Source organism: Chiloscyllium plagiosum, chromosome 16, assembly GCF_004010195.1.
Source record: "Chiloscyllium plagiosum isolate BGI_BamShark_2017 chromosome 16, ASM401019v2, whole genome shotgun sequence".
NCBI lineage: Eukaryota > Metazoa > Chordata > Chondrichthyes > Orectolobiformes > Hemiscylliidae > Chiloscyllium > Chiloscyllium plagiosum.
Window position 1 is genome coordinate 49,882,054 of NC_057725.1, and position 20,137 is coordinate 49,902,190.

Genomic DNA, 20,137 nt, shown 5'->3' on the forward strand with positions numbered 1-20,137 from the left:
TCAGCAAACATTACCAATTACTGGATTCAAATGACTTGAATTCACTAAAAAGAGAACAAATTTTACTGTAGAGTATTAAAAAAAAGTGATAGAGACATTAAATGACTTCTAGGCAGCACAAATTGTTTTAGCCTTAATATAGCTTTTATTGTTTTCAAGCCCAAAGCTATCTTCCACCCTGAGCCCATTTTGCTTTCTTAAAAAAGGGTCTTGCAGATTCCATTTGACTGAGCTCTTCCAGTCAGCATTTTGCAAAAAAGAATCAAAATTGTATGACTAAGTGTTTAACAGACCACTAGTTTGACACTGCAGTTAAGACAGTGTCAAAATAAGCATTAAATGGCATTGCAATTGATCAGCTGTTGAATTGGCTGCAACTTCCTGGTTGCATTTGTACAAGAATCACTTAGGAGGTGGTATATCTCAGTAGGAAGAATAAAGAGCTCAAGTAAAGTTTGAATGATAATCTAAACCAAATGCATCTCTATGACTAAGCGATCTGGGGAGGTACGGATACAGAAAATCTCAAAGGAACTTTGGTTTTGTGGAGTCTGTTTACTGCACTACAGCACAATCCAAATAGCACTATTGCTTAGTGGGAATATTTGCAGAAGCAGCAGTTCATCATGCTACTAAATACAGAGTCCTTCTCAGAATACAAAAATTAAGAAAGATGTTAAAGTTGCATAAAATTTTGATTAGACCATTTTGAGCACAAAACAGTTTCATTCTTCCGACTATAAAATTTAGACAAAAAGTTTACTTGGCCTGCAGCAAAATACAGGGAGTTTCATAAAAAGGTGGCAGCTTCAGGACAAAAGAAAACTAGTCTAACAGAGAATGCTTCTAAAATTATGCTCATGATAAATATTCTCACCCCTCCCCCAAAAGCTGATAGTGTAATTTGATATAAATTCTGACATGTTGGCTTACTTTTTAAACTCTTCCATTTTGCGTTTCTTCTCTTCCTCCACCTTTTGTATCCTTTCTTCCTCTTGCTCTCGTTTCTTCTTTAGATTTGCCAGACGAGCTTTCTCTTGTTCCTAAAATATAGAGTGGTAGGCAAACAAACATTGATTGTATAGATACATTAAAAAGATATTGTAGCATTACTTTGATAGTAAATTTTAAGCAAATATTTCCTAAAAAAGGAAAATTTTTAATAAATTTAGATGTAGTACCACAAAACCTTTCACGAGCAGTCACTTGGACAACGATTGCATTTTTTCACATACAAGACTAAATATCTTCAGAAGGCAGAATACACATACCTTGGGATCAACTTTCATTGGAGTGTTGCGTTTAATGAAGGACTTAACTACTGTGCGGCCAACAGACACTGGGGTCATCAACAATTGATTCTTTTGAACTGCATGGAGGAAGCTTTTGTGCTTTGGTCGAACCACCTACCAGAATGAAAATTTGGTCTCGGTCATATGTTGGAATTAGGGTGTAATTCATGTTCAGAATTTATCTCAAGAGCAAATAACAGTCAGATATCCAGCACAGCAAACCAGATATCATTAATGTAGCCCTGTTTGCCAACATTTGGCCTAACTCCCTCTAAACTCTTCCTATTCATTAGTGAGTTTTGAGAAGCTTTTGTAGCTCAGGTTGAGATTCTGGATGTAGGCTTGCTAGCTGAGCTGGAAGGTTAGTTTTCAGATGTTTCATCACCATACCAGGTAATGTCATCAGTGGGCCTCCAGATGAAACATGGGTGACATGGCCTTTCTATTTGTGTTTAGGTTTCCTTGGGTTGGTCACATTTACTGTGTTTTTTCCTCAGTGGGTGGTAAATGGGATCCAAGTCAACGTGTTTGTTGATAGAGATCTGATTGGAATGCCATGCTTCTAGGAATTCTTATGCGTGTCTGTTTGGCTTATCCTAGGATGGAAGTGTTGTCCCAGTCGAAGTGGTGTCCTTCCTCATCCGTATTTAAGGATACTAGTGAGAGTGGATCATGTTTTTGTGCTTAGTTAATGTATCCTGGTGGCTAGTTTACTGCCTGTTTGTCCAACGTAGTGGTACAGTTCTTGCAGGGTATTTTGTAAATGACATTGTCCTTTTCCTAGCAAAAGTAAAGACCTAAACAAATAGAAAGCAGGTCATGCCACTTGTGCTTCATCTGGAGGTTCACTGATGTTACTTAGTATGGTGATGAAACATCTGAAAACAAACCTTCCATCTCAGCGAGCAAACCTACATCTTCCTATTTATCTCATCATTTAGATAGCTTTTGAATGTTGTAACTGTACCAGCCTCTATCGCTTCCTCTGACAGCTCATTCCATACATGCACCATCCTCTGCATGAAAGAGTTGACACCTAGGGCTACCTTAAGTGGTAGAAAAACATTTTACTTTATTCAGCTTGGCTCTATAGACGTTGAATCTTTTGAAGTTTATGCGAACTTTATTTTATGCAGCATTTAAACTTGACTACTATCAAGCAATAATTGAATAGCATACTATAGAAGTAGTAAATCAATATATTGTAAGGGCTCGGACAAAACATTTTTTTTATCTGAATTAGAATTTGTCGAAGTACCAAAGGCAAATCAAAAAGTCTATTGTTGGAAAAAGCAGAACATACCTTCGAAAGAACTGTCCCTATTACACACCCATGCCAAACTGGCTAACTGAAGCACAAGTTGAAAAAGAAAATTTAAGTAAACAAGAGGTCACAAAAATCGAGGACACTAAATCAAGAAGAACTGACAAGTAACATGCAGATGCTCCAAAGTAGTTAGAAATTAGTAGTTTTTAAAAAGTCAGGAAAGGACTATTAGAAATGTCCATTTAGAATAGGTGGATGCTAATATGATTAAAATGACTATACTGTGGTATTTGTCTACAGCGATTTCGTCTTAAATTTAATCGGATGGTTCTGCCAGTGTTTTCCTCAGGGTATCATTCGACAACACAAATGTAGTGTCTTCAGATTTCAGTCTGCAGTCTCAATAAATACTTAAAATTTGAAAATTGCTGTGAAAAGTTAAAAGAGGAGATAATTACAAAGTTTCTTCACTACCAGTCTCCCTCAGAACCTGCAGCACTCTATTCTGTTTACTCTAAATATAGTATTGTTGTTTAATAAACATCAGTTCCAAATTTTAACAAGTCTGCAATAGTAATCTCTTTAGGACTGCAACAAACTAAATAATCTACACTTTTCTTCCCCCTCTTTTGTCTAAATACATTTAGCGTGACTGGACTTATTTCTGTTCCAATTCTTCTACACCCACAAGAAAAAGAATTACTAAACTAGATATTTTTAAAAACAAAATACTCTAGTTTCAAGGACATCTTTATGACACCAGTTTTATTTGGATTAATAAATTTGAGGTTGCAAGCTTACTGCTGGAACTTAACTAGTCCTTTTGGATTATTGGACCCAATCTCTGAATTACCAATTCAGAAATATGACTACCATAGTAGCCAAGAGGTCAAAGGATAATGGCTTTTGTTCTCAAGTTCTGAAGAGAGAAAATTTATGATCATCCATTACTAGATGGTAGACAACCCCACATGGCCAAACAAAGAGGCTGACAGAGGCTAGATGCTGTGATCACACAAGGGAACCTGAATTCATTTTATCTCTAAACACCAATTGACAGCAAAATAAGAAATAACAGGGCCCAATGATAGATTTGTGAAAGAGGAAGAAAACCAGGAGAACAAGAACTATCAATATCAGACAATATAACTAGGAAGGGAAGAAAGTGGTCAACAGTTTAGTGAGAACAGAAAATAGTTCTGGGCAACAGGAGTTCAGATGACACTATGCAAAAGGAGAGACATTAGAGAAAATTTGCTGGTTCACAACTAGAGTACAGAAATAAGCTTGACTCTATTAACTAAAGTCAGATGGGAAACAGTAGATGGATGGTCTTGATCAGAGTGATACATGTGTTAGGAGATCCCTGCACTGTGTTTAGACTTACTTTGCTGGCTGCAAGGTCTGGTGAAGGGGTCTTCTTTCTTTGTGGAAAGCCATCAGTTTCTAATTCTTCATTGTAATTACACACATTTGCCACTGCACGCTTGTAACTACGTTTCCGTCTAAGAAACCACAATACAAGTAAATGACACTGCAAATAATATAATAATATGATCTATTGTTCTATTTTAATTTATACCTGGCTTTGCAACAAAGCTATTAAAACAGTCTATTAACCTTAAAAAACCATAAGGACTGTTTCTGATATACAGCATCTGCAAAGAGAAATCACTGAAAAAGCTCAGGTTTGGCAGCAAAGAGAAATCAGTTAATATTCTGGGTCCGGTTCTGAGGAAGGATAACCAGACATGAAACGTTAACTTTGACTTCTCTTCACAGATGCTACCAGACCTGCTGAGCTTTTCCAGCAACTTCTGCTTTTGTTTCCGTCATGAACATTCAAGGCTCAAGCCAAGTAAGATTTATCAGGATAATACTTGAAACCATTCAGGCAAATTCAGCTAAAAAGAAACCAACATACATTATATGCAAGCAAGCCTACTCAGCACCACATCTAAGAACAGAATTTTTGAAAAGGAACACTGAAGAGGTTATTTCTCCTCCTGAAAGACTCCAATAATTAACAATATACAACGTTCTTTTAAGAAATATGCCCACTAGCAATGTTGCCTTAAGGCTGAGCTGCAACAAACCAAATATTCCCTGTGCAAGACTGTCTCTTAAAATCACATTTGAAAGTACATTGTTTAGATTAGATTGCCCTACAGTGTGGAAACAGGCCATTTGACCCAACAAGTCCACACCGTCCCTCTGAGTAACCAATCCAGACCCATTTCCCTCTGACTAAGGCACCTAACACGATGGGCAATTTAGCATGGCCAATTCACATGACCTGCACATCTTTGGACTGTGGGAGGAAACCAGAGCATCTGGAGGAAACCCATGCAGACACAGGGAGAGAATGTGTGTAAAGTTTGCACAGTCGCCAGAGGCTGGAATCGAACCTGGGTCCCTGGCACTTGGCCACCATACTGCCCCTTTAAAATGGAACTAGATGCAGAACACCAGGGTTCATCAGGGACTTGAATCCAGGACCTCTCGCACTTATGCCACCTACCTAAAGCAAGAATCATACCCCAGATCAATGAGCCAGCACTGTGCCTTATCAGGTTGGATTCTTGCATGATGATTCAAAACAAGTTTGGGCCTTTCAACTCTCCCAGGAGAAAGTGAGGACCGCAGATGCTGGAAATCAGATGAGAGTGTGGTGCTGGAAAAGCACAGCCTGTCAGGCAGCATCCAAGCAGGAGAATAGACATTACTGGCATCAGGAATGAAGCTTGTGGAACAACCCCACCGGCCCCTGGTTGAACAGTTCAACTTCCCAAGGACATGCAGGTCCTGGGCCTCCATCACTAAACCCTAACCAGCTGATGCCTGGAGGAAGAATGCCTCATCTTTCTGCCATGGGACCCTGCAACCACACATTCAATGTGGATTTCACTAGGTGTCTGTCTCAGTCTCTTCCTTCCCACTTCTCCCATCTCCTATCAGTTCCACTTCCACCTTCATCCATCTCCACATTCCTAACTACCTTCCCTTTCCATTTATCTAAGTGGGAGGGGGTGGAAGGTAGGTAGAAATTCAGAGATGAGTGAAGGTGGGGGTAAAAAAGTGATAGGTTGGAGAAGAGGGTGGAGCACATACATGAGAATGAAGATGGACAGGTAGGACAGTTCAAGAGGGCTGTGGTGGGGGGGGGGGGTGGAATAAGGAAACGAGCAGGAGAATCGTCGTTTCGGGCATGAGCCCTTCTTCAGGAATTGAAGGGGGCTTTGAAGTGTTCAGCCACAGGGTTGGTCCACAAGCGTCATTCCTGAAGAAGGGCTCATGCCCGAAACGTCGATTCTCCTGCTCCTCGGATGCTGCCTGACCTGTTGCACTTTTCCAGCAACATATTTTCAGCTCTGATCTCCAGCATCTGCAGTCCTCACTTTCTTCTTGTGGAATAAGGAAAATCAACATTGATCCCATGTAGTTACAGGAGACGTTCTTCCTCCAAGTGTCAAGTAGTTAGGGTTTAGCGATGGAGGCAACCCAGGACCTGCGTGTCCTTGGGATAGTGGAAGAGGGCGTTGAAGTGTTCAGCCACAGGGTTGGTCCACAAGCATCATTCCTGATGAAGGGCTTATGCCCAAATGTCAATTCTTCTGCTCCTTGAATGTCACTTGACCAGCTGTGTTTTTCCAGTACCACACTTTCCAACACTCAGCCTATTTCAGAATTCTAGATACCATCTCTGAACTTTGAAACATTCTCTTGCTTGTATTGTGTCCCACTAAATCACCCTAAAGGTTAACAATTTAATCATTGCACATTTTGGAGCCAAACACCAGGAGTAGTGGAGTACCAGCTCAAGTCACACTTCAAAGCTAAAGTTAAACCAATGGCAGACAGGAATCTCAAAAGATACTTACTCAACATTCTGGCCATCAAGAAAAACTGGTTCATCAGAATCACCGCGCTCTGTGATAAGATAACCTGTATTAATACACCAAATGCTAATAGACATTACATGTTCTCGACTTAAATTGCAGTGTCCTTTGAGCAGGACCAGTTGGCTTAAATGTCAAGAAATTAACATGCAGATGGTAGTCATCATTACTGTCAGCAACACTGCATTCACCATGACTACTACAGTGGTGACTGTTGAACCACCACATGACTCATTCCCTCTGAACAGCACATGGCACAGCCACTGAGGGGTCCCACTGCAATGAGCATGCTGACATCTCTAGCATTGACTTCCATTTCTGATAGTTGCTGACACGCAGATATGAGGTCATGCAGATGAATATTAGCAGGAACACTGCATGTGACAACCAAGATCACAGATTATGGCACTGCCATTTCAATTTTCACATCTACTGTTGTCCTTTTTAATTAGTCAACCTTCTCATCATACTGAAATATTCTGAACAATCCTAATCTGGTACCTTTTAATACATTTAGATTTCCAGAAAATATTTTACATCAACTGGCCGCAGTTTAAGTCTACACTGTTGGTTTGTTACGTCAAGGAGTGTTCAGACAGGATTTCTCTCTTATTAAATTTTGAAAAAGCGTTGATTAAGTATTTCTGCACATCCAGTAACTCCATCCTTTATAAATCTCATTATGTTTTAGAACATAACTATTCTTGGAAGATTTGACTAGTGCATCCACTATCTCTGTAGCTACTTCAATATCCTAAAAGGTCCAGGGCACTTTTCAGCTTTTAACCTCATTAGTTTTCCCGAGCACTTTCTCTCTAGATAATTATTGCTTCTTTCTCCTCCTACCTCTTGCTCCAGACTTTAGTATTGTTGGAACGTCAACAGCCTTACCATGAAGGCTACTCAAAGTATTTATTGAACTCCTCTGCCATTTTCTCATGAACCGATGTTCACTTTGACGTCTCGTTTTCGTATATTTAAAAAAGGTAGCTTTTGCTAGTCTTATTATTTGCAAGTTTTCCCTCAGTTTAAAAAACTCAATCCTCTGGATCACCACAACTCTTTGCAACACTGGATTTTTGTGCCCCAATTCCTCCCCACCCCCCCAAATTTAAAGCTATCCTCAACTTCCCTGGTTAACCACAATTGATCACATTAGAATCTCTGACTCTCACTGGGATACTATTTGTTGCAAGCCATGGGCTATTTTCTTAAACGTCTGCCATTGTTTGCATTTCTCCTTAGAAATAGTACCAAGTCACTGCTGGAGGATAAATATTTTAGGAAGATAGAGTCTAATTTTCAAAAACTTTTCTAAATGTTTCACCCATTCTAATGACTTGAGATCAGTAAACCAAATCTCCCCCCCTCAAAAAAAAGGCGCAACAGTGAACTTAAATGTTCATCATAAAATGGAAGCACAGCTTATTGAAGTTGTAAAATTGAATTTATATACCTTTCTGAACTTTTGAAGCTCTACATGTTTCTACATTAGCTGACACTTCCTTCTCTTGACTGTTCATGGCAGTTTTCATTACACTTCGTGTGCATCTACGTTCTTGATTTTCAGGAACCTGTACAAAGTGAAGCAGCTTACTTTACACATTTATCTAACAGAAAAAGTTCCTGTACAGAAGTTAAGCTTTAATTAAAAATTGCCAATTCTTAAAACCTACCTTAGTGGCTGATTGCTCATCTTCCTTTCGCTCTTCAGTTTTAAGTGGAGCACCAGAACATTCATCAACTCTGAGTGATTTAAAACAAAAATTGTTCAAGCTTCCAAAATAAAACAGTTTACAACAATGTGAGCCAAAGGATCTGCTCTTAATCTTAGTTTCATCAGCTTATCTTAGCTATGGAGATGGTAATAAGTCTTTCCACATGCAAAACAAAAATAGACAAGTTAGAGATTCTGCTCAGTTGTACAAGTTTACGGAGGACAATGTCCAGAAGACAGCCAACAGAACAAATGATGGATTTTAAAGCAAAACTGCATCCAAGAGGTACCCTAATATTTTGTAATGAAAAGAATCTTCAAACTACCTTTTGTGTGGTGCACAAACAGCCCCAAGCCCCAAGATGAACTGATCACCATTCAGAAATTCCATTTCTCATGCTCAATGTTAGCAGTCAAAGTCATAGATATACAGCACCGAAACAGACCCTTCATTCCAACTCTTCCATGCTGACCAGATATCCCAACACAATCTATGCCCACCTGCCAGCACCTCCAAACCCTTCCTATTCATGTACCAATCCAGATGCCTTCTGAATGTTGCAATTATAGTAGCCTCCACCACATCCTCTGGCAGCTCATTCAATCCATGTACCACCCTCTCCGTGAAAAGGTTGCCCCTTAGGTCTTTTTTATCTTTCCCCCTTCACCCTAAAACTATGTCCTCTAATTCTGGACTCCCCCATCCCAGGTAAGAGATTTTGTCTATTTATCCTAATCATGCCCCTCATGATTTTATAAACTTTTATAACGTCACCCCTCAGCTTCCAACGCTCCAGGGAAAACTGCCCTAGCCTTTTCAACCTCTCCCTACAGCTCAAATCCTCCAAAGCTGGCAACATCCTTGCAAATCTTTTCTGTACCCTTTCAAGTTTCACAACATCTTTCCGATAGGAAGGAGACCAGAATTGCATGCAATATTCCAACAGTGGCTTAACCAATGTCCTGTACAGCCACAACATGACCTCCCAACTCCTGTACACAATACTGACCAGTAAAAAGGAAAGCATACCAAACACCACCTTCACTATCCTATCTACCTGCGACTCCACTTTCAAAGAGCTATGAACCTGCCCTCCAAGGTCTCTTTGTTCCCTAGGAACTTACCATTAAGTGTACTAGTCCTGCTAAGATTTGCTTTCCCAAAATGCAGCACCTCACATTTATCTGGATTAAACTCCATCTGCCACTTCTCAACCCATTGGCCCATCTGATCAAGATCCCATTGTAATCAGAGGTAATCTTCTTTGCTATCCACTACACCTCAAATTTTGGTGTCACCTGCAAACTTACTAACTGTACTTTTTTTATATTCGCATCAAATCGTTGACATAAGAAAAATAGTGGACCCAGCACCAATCCTTGTGGCACTCTACTGGTCACAGGCCTCCAGTCCAAAATACAACCCTCCACCACCACCTTCTACATTTGAGCCATTCCAATATCCAAATGGCTAGTTCTCCCTATATTCCATGAGATCTAACCATGCTAACCAGTCTCCCACAGGGAACCTTGTTGAATGCCTTACTAAAGTACATATAGATCACATCTATGACTCTGCCCTCAATCCTCTGTTACTTGTTCAGAAAACTCAATCAAGTTTGAGAGACATGATTTCCCATGCACAAAGCCATGTTGACTATCCCTAATCAGTCCTTGCCTTTCCAAATACATGTACATCCTGTCCCTCAAGATTCCCTCCAACTTGCCCACCACCAACATCAAGCTCACTGGTTTATAGTTCCCTGGCTTGTCCTTACCACCTTTCTTAAAACAGTGGCACCATGTTAGCCAATATCCAGTCTTCCAGCACCTCACCTGCCTCTGAGGCCATAAATTTTAAGTGCAACAGCGATTGACAGATTTTTAAAACAAAAAAAAAGTTACCACAAAACTGACTTCATAAGTAAACTTATTGAGTACAGTCAGAGATGTTCAGCATGGAAACAGACCCTTTGGTCCAACCCGTCCATGCCAACCAGGTATCCCAACCCCATCTAGTCCCACTTGCCAGCACCCGGCCCATATCCCTCCAAACCCTTCCTATTCATATACCATCCAAATGCCTGTTAAATGTTACAATTGTACCAGCCTCCACCACTTCCTCTGGCAGCTCATTCCATACACGTACCACCCTCGGAAAAAGTTGCCCTTTTTTCATAATTCAATAATTGAAAACTGCATTGCTTACAGGCTATATAAAAAACGTAAAGCCACCATAGTCCTACTGGACCATAGAGCTGTGCTCTCAGATACTGGTGATGTTTTAACTCAAGGATCGTAAAACTTCAGACTGACAAATACAAAGCTCTGATCAATACAAAACTTGGGTTTACAAATTGGCTTAAGTTATTGTTCTGAAACAGAAAAGAATTTTTAAAATGCTATTTGATGACATCAGATCATATTTGAGTATAAAAATTCAAGACTACAGCTATGTCTGACACCAATACAGTGACAACCATGTGTACCATCCAAAACCTGCATTGCAGAAACTCAGTTCCTTATAAAGCACTCTCCAAACTCAATCTCTACCATCTAGAAGGACAAGGGCAGCAGATCCAGAGAAACATCACTACCTTCAAAGTTTCCCTCGAAACAAATGGCTCAGATTTGATTTATGAAGCAGTCATTGCTTCACTGTCACCGAACAAAATCCTGGAACTCTTTTCCTGACAGCACTTTAAACTGCTGTAGTCTACTGTTGAAGGAGTTCGCATCAACATCCTCAAAAACAATAAAACATGAATTTTTAAAAAGCCTTTATTTCCAATTGCATCTAAAGTGAACACTTGCAATGCAAGACTTCCAGTTCTGACAGTAAACAGCAAAAGACTTTAAATAACTACAAAGGATGGGAAGAGAGGACACATTGTTTGGAGCCTACAGACTCATGCTGCAGGTTTATATGAATGGCTTTCACAATGCCATAGCTAATATACACATGCTCAAATAGCCATAGGTACAATTCGCTAAGTGTTTCCAATCTTCTATTTAAACATCTAGGAAAAGATTGATTAAATATTATCTCACTGGCCAGATGTTTGCGCACTTTTGCTTTTACAGCAAATTTAACTCTTCAGCTCCAACTACATTTTGCAGTTGGAGCTGAAGGGAAAATCAAGGGAGGAGAATGCTGCTGACACGTGTTCCTATACTGAAATCTATTCTATTCCGCACATGTAATGTGATTTATGTGCTTATCAAACTTTGCCTTTCATAAATTGCAATTGGCCCCTATCTCACTGACAAGATAAAGACTAACATGGACCTGGTATTTAAAACATACAATTTATACTGTTCACAACTCTAGGACATCCCAAAGTACAGCAATCCACAACCAATGACCAGAAGTTGAATAATACTATTTAGTGCAGTAATACAGCAATGAAATTTGCACACAGCAGAGGCACAAAAATAGTAACTTGAAAACAATTGATAAACATTTGTTTTTGTGACGCTAGTGATAATAAATATTGACCAGAACTTAGGGAGATTTCCTTGCTCTTTGAAATAGTGATGTGGAAACTTTTGTGGGCCCAAGTCCAAAGAGGAACTCAGTTTTGCAGCTCACTCAAAAGATAGCACATCAAAAAGATAACAATGTAGCATTCCTATAATGATAAGAATACTAAGTCAGCCTCAGTTGTGTTATGAAGCCTCTGGTGTGGTACATAAAACCAACTTAGAAGCAAGAGTTAGAACACTGAGCAAGATGCCATTTAGCCCTGCACTGCATATTTCAGTTACTTAAGCCATTTCTAAAACAGAGCACACTATTCTGCCAAAGAATCTCATTGTTCATATCTTAGCAATTTAATATTTATGGGTAGTACAAGGTGTAACACTTTACAACGAACTAGTTTCCTGAACAGGCTACTTCACAACTTAAAAAGGCGGTGTATAGTTATGCATAGATCAGGTGACATCTAAAAATCAGGAAACATGTATGTGATAAAAGCAACAACAAAGTATAACATCTGGCTTCACTACTCTTGGACATTTCAAGGTGAAGTCCTACTAACAGCAGGGCTCAAAATGTTTCCAATTACACTGGTATCTAGAGGAATGTATCTGTTTTCACTAACCAGAACACAAACTCAATTTAAGGTTTAAGCATTTTTAATCATTGTAGTTCTCATACCTTGTGTCAGCAGATTGTAACTTGTAATAACTAACAACTAGTGCCAGTCTGGTTACTGGATCTTAGCTAGGAAAAATACAGGGCACATAAAAATTGGCCTCAAATGATCCTGTTTTAAAAGGATTAACAGAAGAAGTGGTGAAAAAGGTTTGAAAGGCACCTTATCCTAATTGAAACTGCAAAAAATCATATCACCTATGCACCAGCTGTTTATAACAAAATTTGCTCATAGGAAGAGCAAATGTTTTAACAAGAAAATATACACAGACTGGGGAACAATGTGGATGATCTGACTTTGTGCGATAGCATACAGTGGGCTGCCCCACTACACATCTGCCCATATCATTCCCATTTCCACTTTCATCATTGAATTTAGAAGAAGCAAGAGAGAGAGGGAATAAGAGTTCCCATCATCACATACAAGTGAAAATAACAGCCATTTATCCTCCCAAATTTTGAATAGACCAAGGGGGGGGTGGAGGAAACAAAAAGCAAGCAGTGATGGAACCATTAAACCAGTACGGATTGCTTTAAGCACCCTTCCATTACACAGTGTCCTTTAGGGAAAGAAGTCTGCCATCCTTACATGGGCTGACCCAAATGATTTGCGACCCACAGTCATATGGTTGACTATTAACTGCCCTCCAAAGTGGTTGAACAAACATCAACTAATACATCAATTAGAGTTAGGCAACAAATGCTGGCCTTGCCAACAGCACCCATATCCCATAAATGTAGAACTGTTCCTTCAGATAGCCACAAAACCTAGAAACTTGGATATTTGTTCCGAAAAAGAAAAAGATTCAGATTACACACTTCAACAGATCCCTCTAGATGGGATAAATGTTGGGCAGGTAAGCAGAAGTTGCAATTATTTGTGACCCATTTAACGACTTGCTGGTCAATATTCAGAATGAATATTGAAGTAAATATTCTCTTACCGCATTCTCTCATCCATATTGTCATTATTGATGTGAGCTAAAAGCAAAAGACAGACAAGCAAATTAGAAAATTTTACAATGAAATAAAGAGCACCAAACAAAATCTGAAGTTGAAAAATACCTGATCAATTCTGGATTCCGACAGGTGTATTTAAGAGAATAAAGTCAGTTACAAAATTTGGCTAGATTTTCTAGCACAAGATAGGGCATAAAGTACAGGATAGTAATCAATGACCGAGACAAAAATAGTAGATAACATCTGCATCTGAACAATCCATGCACCACACTAAATAGTCTTTTTCCAACTTGTTCCATGATTTTGGGTGATCATTTAATTGACATAATGCAAGACAAGAGTCATACAACACAAACAGAACCTTCGGTCCAACCAGCCCATGCCAAACATAATCCCAAACTAAATTAGTCCCACCTGCCTGCACCTGGGCCATATCGCTCCAACCTTTTCCTATTCATGTACCTATCCAATTGTAATTGTGCCCACATCCATCACTTCCTCAGCAAGTTCATTCCACGTGAGCCATCTAGTGAAACAATTACCCATCATGTCTTGAAAATCTCCTTGCTCACCTTTAAATTGTACCGCCCAAGTCTTGAAATCTCCCAATTTAGGGAAAAATAAGCTACCATTTTATAAACCTGTCAGCTCGCCTTTCAACCTATGCTCCAGTGAAAAAGTCCCAGCTTCTCTAACTCCAACCTTCCATACCCAGCAACATACTGGCAAACTTCTTCAGAACCGGCTCCAGCTGAGAATATTCTCCCTAAAACTGGATTGGATGCAGCATTCCAGAGGAGGTCTCATCAATACCCCATAAAACCTCAAATGGCTTCCCAACTCCCATAAACAAAAAGGACTAAGCAATGATGGCAAGCATGTCAAATGCCTTTTTAACCACCCTGTCTATATGTGACACAGACTTCAAAAGAGATTTTGCATTTTGGGACATTTATCCAGATTGAACGCCATCTGGTGCTTTCCAGCCCATTGTCCCATTTAATAGAGATCCCTTTGTAAACTTAGAAAACCTTCTTCACCTTCTTGGTATCATTTGCAAATTTACTAACCATGCCTTCTATATTCTCATCCAAAAATTCATTAAATAGGAAAAAGGACCCAGAACTATCTGGGGACAGATCACAGTAAATCGCAAAAATGCTGTGGAGTTTCAGTCATCATAGCATACTATGATTAGGTCTGACATGACAATAGCAATTTGAAAGTTTCAGACACAGATGGGATTGGGACAGGTCACTGCAGAGAAGATAGTAGTCATTATGACAGTCTATACAGTCAAACTCATGGCAAATTTAGCTGCCATGATTAGCATTGCAGCAGTAGCTGCTGAGTGAGGATAGAATCTTGACAAGAATTATGCAGATAACTAATGTTGATATTATCTTCTCCCTGAAGCATAAAGTAGGGGATGTTGTGATCCAACTAGGACAGCAGATAAAATGAAAGCAGCACATGTTTGGATCTTCAATTAAAAAAGGTGCAAAAGGTTAAACTACAAGGAGATTACATGATCGGGCAGCAGTCTTTGGAACTTCAGAGTCAAATAGGTGATTTGACTTTTTTTTTCCCGAAATCAACCACTTCAGAGATGTTATTATACACCTCTGGAGCAGATGGGACTTGAACCTAGGTTTCTTGGTCAAGGGCAGGGACACTACCACCAGTGATCATACTGACATTAAAAAAGAAATGCAGAGAGGACATCTCCTCAGTTAGAAGTGTAGAATGAGCGGATTATAATCTCAAGAATAAGGGGTCAGTCATTTTGGACAGAAGTTTCTTCACAAAGTTGGGAAGCCCTGGAACACTCCAGAGAATACTACAGATATTTCACAATTATATTCAAGTCAGAGAATCAATAACTTTGGGGCAATGAGGGAATAAAGGAAACAAAAGAAAGGGGAGTTAATGTTGAAGCATATTCATGTTGTTACTAAACTGGATGATAAAGTTCAACATGCTCCTATTTGGACTATGCTGTCCAGATTGAACACCATCTCCTTTCAAGCCATTCTGCTAGATTAAGACAACAATAGCTAACCTCCAGATCTCAGATGATCCCTGTCATTGCTTCTTAAGACTAAGCCTGGAAAGAAAGATGTGCAGGTCAGGTGAATTGGCCATGCTAAATAGCCTGTAGTGTTCGGTGCATTAGTCAGGGGCAAATATAGGGTAGGGGACTGGGTCTGGTTGGGTTGTTCTTCGGAGGGTCAGTACGGACTTGTTGGGGCGGTGCAGTAGCTCAGTGGTTAGCAGTGCTGTCTCACAGCGCCAGGGACCCAGGTTCAATTCTCATCTCGGGCAACTGTGTGGAGTTTTCACATTCTCAGAGTCTGCGTGGGTTTCTTCTGGGTGCTCCGGTTTCCTCCCACAATCCAAAGATGTGTAGGTCAGGTGAATTGGCCATGCTCAATTGCCCAGAGTGTTGGGTGCCTAGTCAGGGATAAATATTGGGGACTGGGTGGGTTGCTCTTTGGAGGGTTAGTGTGGACTTGTTGGGCCAAAGGTCCTGTTTCCACACTGTAGGGAAATCAAATCAAATTTATAATAAACAGGTTATACAACAGAGTTATACAAGCTATGAGAAAGGCTTTTCTCCATTGTCTCAACACAGATCCTTCTATTTGCAAATATAGCCAAAATATTTTGTGATCTTAAGTTCAGTTTCATATGGTTCAAGTAGAAGAACTTAGTTAACCTCTTTTTTTGCAGATTGACTAGGTACAATTTGTCACCACGTTGTCTAAAACATATTCGGTTATACTTACAGCTGGAAGCAGAGGATTCTCGAATATCCCTCCTCTTGGCCATAGATTTACGCAAGGATTTCCTCATCGATTCTTGTACCATGACAGTCCGTTGAATATTCAATGAATATTTATCCATTAAGCTATGACAGCTGGACCGGTGATTGGTGGTGCTTTTCCGCACTGATCTACGAACAGCCTTATGACTAGACTGGTTTTCATCTTCAGTGATGGAGTTTTCAGTAGCTGCTGATGACTTCATAGAATTATTTAATTCCTGATCAGCTAAACACTCATTTACGCTATTTTCTTTAGCAGTTACTGCACCTGCTATTTTCATCTTAGTGGCTGCTCGATTTGGGCTCCTGGGGATCACTGAAGTAGCAGCAGATATGGTTTCCAAAACAGGTGCACTAGGAGGTGGTTGTCTTTCAAATTCCTTTTGCACATCTTCAGAAGAAGTCGACAGAGTTTTGGTTAAGTCAACAACTTCACCTTTTTGGTGAAACTCAACACTTTTACAGTCATTTAGTGACAAGACAACAAGTGGCACTCTACCATTAACTGGGACAACCGCAAGCTCATTTTTCTCAGTTTCAAGATTGGCAGTTGCTAATGCACGTGTCGTTGACCGTGTTTGACGTACAGGCGGTTCTGGCTCTTCAACTATCTTATTGTAGCCACTGTTATCTTCCTCAACAACCCTACTTCTGAGCTTTGCCCTTTGAGTTGAAGAGCGCCTCAAATTTCTTCTGCTTCTAGAAAGTCTGGAGAAATAAAATCCTTCAAATTAAAATCTCTACACAAACCAAATTAACCCAGATCCAACACCCCTTCATATTAGCAACATTTTCTAAAGTTTTCTTTACACAGTTAGGGACATTCCACCCTAAATTCACTAAAGCTTTAATAACACTGGTTCAGTTCCAAAAGAATTGGAGTTATTCAGTACCTTTGTCACATGATGGCACGAAAAGTAGTTTCATTAACTATTGTACTGCGAAATGTGAATACATTAAAGACAGAACCTTTTGCACCAAACTCCAATGGAACTCAAAGCAAAAATCAAAATAGTACTGGCCAAGTGATCCATTAAAAACAATCCAAAGTGATCATATAATGAAGCATGAAACATGCTATGCATGACTCTTGGGAGGAGAGCACTTTGAACTGCACAAGAACTCACCTCTCAATTCAGCATAAAATGGAAGTAGACTCACCTTCCTCATCCCATCCTTCCTTTTATCATTTGGACTTCCAAACTTTTGAAAAAAAAAGTGTAGTGGAACTACATTCTACAAAAGCAGCATACTACGTTTCCCCAAAACCTTATTAAATTCAATGCCTTGGAGGTAAATCCTTCAAATTAAAATCTCTAGACAAACCAAATTAACCCAGATCCAACACCCCTTCATATTAGCAACATTTTCTAAAGTTTTCTTTACACAGTTAGGGACATTCCACCCTAGGTAAATAGAATACAAAGGATAGCAACTCATTCACACTTGAATCGGAAATTTCTTTCAATTTTATACTTTCCTGCACACACTAAATTTTGATAAAAGTAAATTTCAATCCAGTTAGCTATCCAGCAGACTGCTCTGTACCAGCATCAGATTACCCACCAGCAGTCCACAGCCTGAAGAGGCAGAACTTTACATGCAAGAAATAGAAAGAGGAATGGACCTGATGTCTAGAGTCTGCTTTGCTATGATCATGGTTGATATTCTGCCTTAATTTTTTTGACCACTACACATACTCCTTGATTCTACAAGGCCAAAAGTCTATCCCAGTCTTAAATAGTCCATAATGGAGCATTTACAACCTTCTGGAGAGAACGATCAAACATTTACTATACTTTGCGTGAAGAAATTTCTTATTTTTGGGCCAGTTTCTAATGTCATACATTGCCCAACCAATAGAAGCAAACTCTTTTTGCCCATACTAATGAGCTTTAATGCCTCAAGAAATCACATTTCATTCTTCTAATGATAGCATACACTGTTTACTCTGTCCATTGTACAATGACCCTCACTACCACCCCCCCCCAAATAACATCCCACTTATCACAATTTTTTTCCTGTCCATTAATCAAACCAATATCAACACAAATACTATTGCTGTAAATCCATGAACCTTCTAATGCCTATGGCCTTTGGTTTGACACCATATTGAATTTCTTTTGGAATACAAATGGCTTCTCTTCACCCATGTCTCTCATTACACCCTTAAAAGCCCTAAATAAGTTTGTCAAACTCAAGTTGCCGTTTGCAAAACAATGTTAACGCAATGTTATACTCTAAGATTGCCTTACCAATATATTCAAGAAATTCCCATATTAATGTCATAGTCAGCACCCTGACATCCCCATTTTTTCTTACCCCACTTTTGAACAGGATTGTGTTTGCTAGTTTCCAAAGTTGACACTATTCTGGAATTCAGGAAATTTTGCAAACTTAAAACCAGTATTTCTGTTGCTTCTAAAGAAAGCAATTTGACCACTGAATGTGTTCAGGAGATTAATGCCTTCAAACTACATCTCAGTTTACTGGACACCACTGATAATGCTTACCTCTTAGTGGAATCCTGGGCCACAGATGGTCGTCTCCTACGCCGCTTTCTTTCTGAAGGTGTTTTTGGCATCAGCTCAGGTTCCGCAGTAAAGTCACTGAAAATATTTTCAATTCTCACATTAGCAGCAAAACTCAACTGGTGCTCAAGTTCTTATTTGTGTTTATTATTCATTTGTGCAAGTGAATAATGTGTGCTGTATACTGGCAGTGTACATGGCCCTATTTCTTTGATGATAAAGACAGACTCAGGGCATGAAGGGAATTGTAACACCTATACTCAACATTTTAGAATTTACTAGATGGATTTTAAAATCGGTGGAGAGAGAGAGATTCTATATTTTTGGTTGGCAACTTATAACTTGTTCAGTTACTTGTTCTTGGGCCCAAATGAACAATGCACAAAAATATCCATTTCTGGAGACACATTTAACATAGTAATACATCACAAGACTTAAGTGATACTAATGAAAACATTTTTTTTTTAAAATTGCTTGGCCACAATGAGCAAGAACTTGATCTCGGATATATATTTCAAAAAGGGACATGTCAATGAGAGCGGAGAGAATTTCATATCTTGCAGCAAAGGAAAATGGCAGTAATGTCACCAATGATTAAGCAATTAAAAAAAAAAAGAGACCAAAAAAAACTATAGGCATTAAAAGACTTTAAGGCTGCAGCAGCAGCACTTGGGGGGGGGGGGGGGGGGGGGGGAAAGAGACAGTAATGGGATCTGAAGACAAAGATAAGAATTTTAAAACCGAGCTATCATCTGACGGGAAGTCCATGATGGCCAGAAAACACATGATTGGCAAATGAGATTTGAAGAGTGTTAATATATGGACAGAATTGGAGGACCCATGTTTATACTGGGTGCAAAATCAAGTTATTCAGGAGACCAATAGAATACTCAGCTTTTTGGGGTGACTGAAAGATTTTAGATGAACTTGTCTAACTTTAGAGAGCTGGAAAGTGGTGGTCTTTGGCATTGATGTGGACAGAAAATTGATTCAGGAGTCAAAGAAAATAAATTGAAAATTTGCAGTTTCCAACAGTTATCAAGGATGGAAACAGTGCAGGAAATAAATTGCTGTAGGGAGTAAAGAATAGTTCCAGATTTCACAAGAGTAAGTTCAAGGAAATTTTTCACCTAGTGCTGCATGCCAGACAAGCAGTGAGACAATCATAGGAACTGATTAGCACTAGAGAGGCATCAGTAAAATAGAGTCAAGTATTGTTGAATACTTGTGGAATGCTGCATTTTCAGTTAGTCTAATTATAGTATATATCTGAGCAATAAAAGGCTAAAAAGGTGGACCTTTGGGGTCTGGAGGGGTTGTTGACTGCAAGACAAACATGGCCATTTTTCACAAAGTAACAATAAGGTGTTCTTTCAAAAGCTGTATAAATAAATAAACGAACCTTGCAGATAAATCTGAAGTTGTTGAAATCAAACTAGGCCAAAATGATGAAACGGCAAATCTAACTTGACATTGTCACAGAAG

At 39.3% G+C, this 20,137-nt stretch overlaps 1 protein-coding gene across 2 annotated transcripts in view; it reads right to left on the reverse strand.

The window, feature by feature from the left end:
• LOC122557881 (inner centromere protein A-like) overlaps nt 1-20,137 on the reverse strand; it is a 36,527-nt gene that overhangs the window by 11,853 nt on the left and 4,537 nt on the right. The window contains exons 4-12 of one of the 2 annotated variants that reach the window (XM_043706049.1): nt 18,635-18,730; nt 16,084-16,829; nt 13,279-13,315; nt 8,135-8,204; nt 7,915-8,032; nt 6,441-6,489; nt 3,947-4,064; nt 1,272-1,406; nt 934-1,043 (exon numbers count right to left, since the gene is read on the reverse strand). In XM_043706049.1, coding sequence (XP_043561984.1) covers nt 934-1,043; nt 1,272-1,406; nt 3,947-4,064; nt 6,441-6,489; nt 7,915-8,032; nt 8,135-8,204; nt 13,279-13,315; nt 16,084-16,829; nt 18,635-18,730 — 1,479 coding nt within the window. Of the gene's footprint in view, nt 1-933; nt 1,044-1,271; nt 1,407-3,946; nt 4,065-6,440; nt 6,505-7,914; nt 8,033-8,134; nt 8,205-13,278; nt 13,316-16,083; nt 16,830-18,634; nt 18,731-20,137 lie in introns of both variants that reach the window. The other variant, XM_043706048.1, reaches the window with a different exon arrangement.